Source organism: Bombina bombina, unplaced genomic scaffold (genome assembly GCF_027579735.1).
Source record: "Bombina bombina isolate aBomBom1 unplaced genomic scaffold, aBomBom1.pri scaffold_595, whole genome shotgun sequence".
Lineage (NCBI taxonomy): Eukaryota > Metazoa > Chordata > Amphibia > Anura > Bombinatoridae > Bombina > Bombina bombina.
Window position 1 is genome coordinate 212,581 of NW_026512286.1, and position 3,147 is coordinate 215,727.

The 3,147-nt window shown below is 34.6% G+C and overlaps 1 gene segment (V, D, J or C); it reads right to left on the reverse strand.

Moving 5' to 3' along the window:
• Nucleotides 1-451: 451 nt before the first annotated feature.
• Nucleotides 452-2,808, reverse strand: LOC128644212 (T cell receptor beta variable 29-1-like). The segment is given in 2 exon segments: nt 452-828; nt 2,763-2,808. Coding segments are annotated over 2 exon segments (423 nt in total).
• Nucleotides 2,809-3,147: the final 339 nt, after the last annotated feature.

The window sequence follows — 3,147 nt, forward strand, 5'->3', positions numbered from 1 at the left end:
GCATCAACTATGTAATTTTCCGTGGGAGTTTTGCCATGGATCCCCCTCCGGCATGCCACAGTCCAGGTGTTAGTCCCCTTGAAACAACTTTTCCATCACTATTGTGGCCAGAAAGAGTCCTTGTGGGTTTTAAAGTTCGCCTGCCTATTGAAGTCAATGGCAGTAGCGGAAGTTCGAGTCCGCCGTTCGCGAACCGAAATTTTAAGGTTTGCGACATCACTACATTAGACAAGCCTGGGAACAAAGTCAATAGGGAAAAATTCAAAACAAATTATTCACATAACATAGAGAGATAGATAGATAGATAAATAAACAGACAAACAAACAATCAGATAGACAGACAGACAGATTAGACAGACAGACGGATAGACATAGAGTACATTTTGCAGATGAGTGAATATTAAAGTGGCAGCACCCTCTACATGATCTATGCAGGTTTCTCTACCAGTCCCTAGCTGAGCAGCGGCACAATATATTTTTGGCTGTAGGTTTTGTGTTGGCTGCTCTTCAGCTTTATGTGGTTGTGTAAATTTGATACACAGAAATAAACACCAGCGTCCTGTCTTTTTGCATTTTTACGCATCAGCAGTGACTTATCTAAGTTCTTTCTATCAAAAATCCAGTTTTCAAAGCCCTTCTCCATTGTTAAATCACCTAATCCCAATGACATGCCCATGAGTACCAACCCTTGTCCGGGTTTCTGTTGGTACCAGAGCATAGCAAAGCTGCCAAATGTATCATCATTCTCACAGGGAATCTCCACTATCTCTCCGGCAGTGACTACTAGGATTTGTTTTTCCTGAATTATCTTTACACTCTGACACAGACCTGTGAAAAATAGAAAAGGAAGAGACTGATTTATTCTAAAACCTGTTACACTGTGTTCCTTCTATATATTCTAATTTGCTTTATGTGATATTGACATTGTATCAAACATTAACCTTAACATTTCATTTATATAAAACTGATACTAACAGCCTGAATCTCTAAAGCTCTTTGTTCTGGTGAGATTCTTTAAGATGTCTCATCAGTGTTAAAGGCCATTTATACCTCGGGGACTGCGTATCTCATTAAGGGGATTTCCCTTGTATGCTTTAAGTCAAGGCAAAATATAATGCTTAGTAAAATAAGCTGATTATTTCTCTCTATGGCAGTGAGTTTTTGAGAGTCAAGTCCCAGATGTTTTCAGCCTCTCCATAATAAACTGTATGGATGGTCTATCACCCTTGTAATTTAGTTCTTTTGTATGTGTGTACATATGTATTTATATGTGATATATCTATTTACATTACAGGCATATATACATTGTTCATATAAACACATAAATACATATATAGACATATATTGAAGTGCATTGGAGCCCTTTGCAGTTAAGTAGATGAAAACATGTAAAATCGCATTTATACAATATTCATATTTAAAGGGACAGTCAATTACCAAACAACTTTCTTGATTCAAATAGGGCATGCGATTTTAAACAACGTTCCAATTTACTTTTATCACCAATTTTGCTTTGTTCATGTGCTAATTTCTTAGACCTTGAAGGCCGCCTTTACTCTGAAAGCATTTTGACAGTTTTTCACCACTAGAGGGCATTATTTGATGTGTTTCACATAGATAACGAGCTCACGCACGTGAATTTACTGAGGAGTGAGCACTGATTGGCTTAAATGCAAGTCTGTGAAATGAATTGAAATAAGGGGGCAGTCTGCAGAGGCATAGATACAAGGTAATTACAGAGGTAAAACGTGTATTATTATACCTGTGTAGGTTATGCAAAACTGGGGAATGGGTAATAAAGGGATTATCTATATTTTTAAACAAGAAAAATTCTGGTGTTGACTGTTCCTTTAATAAAGTGTTATACTGTGTATTTACTGTAAATATTTTGCATTCTAATGTATTTCACATAGCAGAATATGTTCTGTGTATTTATAAATACATATTACTTTGTATATATATATATATATATATATATATATATATATATATATATATATATATATATATATATATATATAGTGGATAGAAGATAGCACTCAATGGTCTTAAATAATACAATAAATGCTTTAAAAATGCTTTAAAAGCATTTATTGCATTATTTAAGACCAGTGAGTGCTGTCTTCTATCCACTATATCCTACCTGCATTCAGCACCCTGGCATTTGAATCCTGTTTGTGAGAGTGCACCTTCCTCTGCTTATATATATATATGTGTGTGTGTGTATACCTATATATAATCATGTATATATTTCTATATATACCTATATATATATATATATATATATATATATATATATATATATATATATATATAGTTATATATTGTACCATCAGATATATGTATAAATGTGTATTTATGAATAAATAGAACATATTCTGCTATGTGAAGAACATTGGTATGTGAAATATTAATATTTTCATTTCAGGTTAGTGCACTTCAGACTATATGATCGGGTTTGCACGCGAGTAGGGTGTTAGGGGTTTTTCCACATATTTTTGCTCCATTGACTCCTATGGGGAAATACTTTGGCTTTTTATCCACATCGAGTTAGCACGCAAGCAAAAAAATGTTTACCTTCAACTTGTAATACAAGTGCTACCTGGTGTGTAAAAAACTTCTATCAGAGTTAGCGTGCAAACGGGTGTATTAAATACCACTCCACTTGTAATCTGGCCCTGAATTGTAATCTCTCTGAATGTTTTCTTATGAACCTTTAATATTGTATTTCTGTTAATTCCATATGCTATAGTTTTACTTACATGTCAGGTTGCTCAGAATGAGGAATAGATGAATGGATCCACTCATTTCAATGACAAAGGTTCAGAATTCTTCTGCAACAAGAAGGAATCATTACCGGACGAAATAAGAAATTATTGTTTATGACATCTTATTAAAACATTTATCACATGATATTGCATTTTGCCTGTATGTAGATCGTTCTACCTTTAATATTGAGGCAGTTATGCTTACAAATCTCTCTCTGTCTAAGCTAAAGCTCTTGTGACTTTTGTCTTTTTAAGATTTTCACATCTGCTCTGGCTTCCTGTATTTGGTGCAGGAAGTTGCTATCTGTGTCTGCTTCTCCAGACTTCAGTACATAACACTTATGGCTGACCCAGAGAGGTTACTGGGTACTGCTGAATG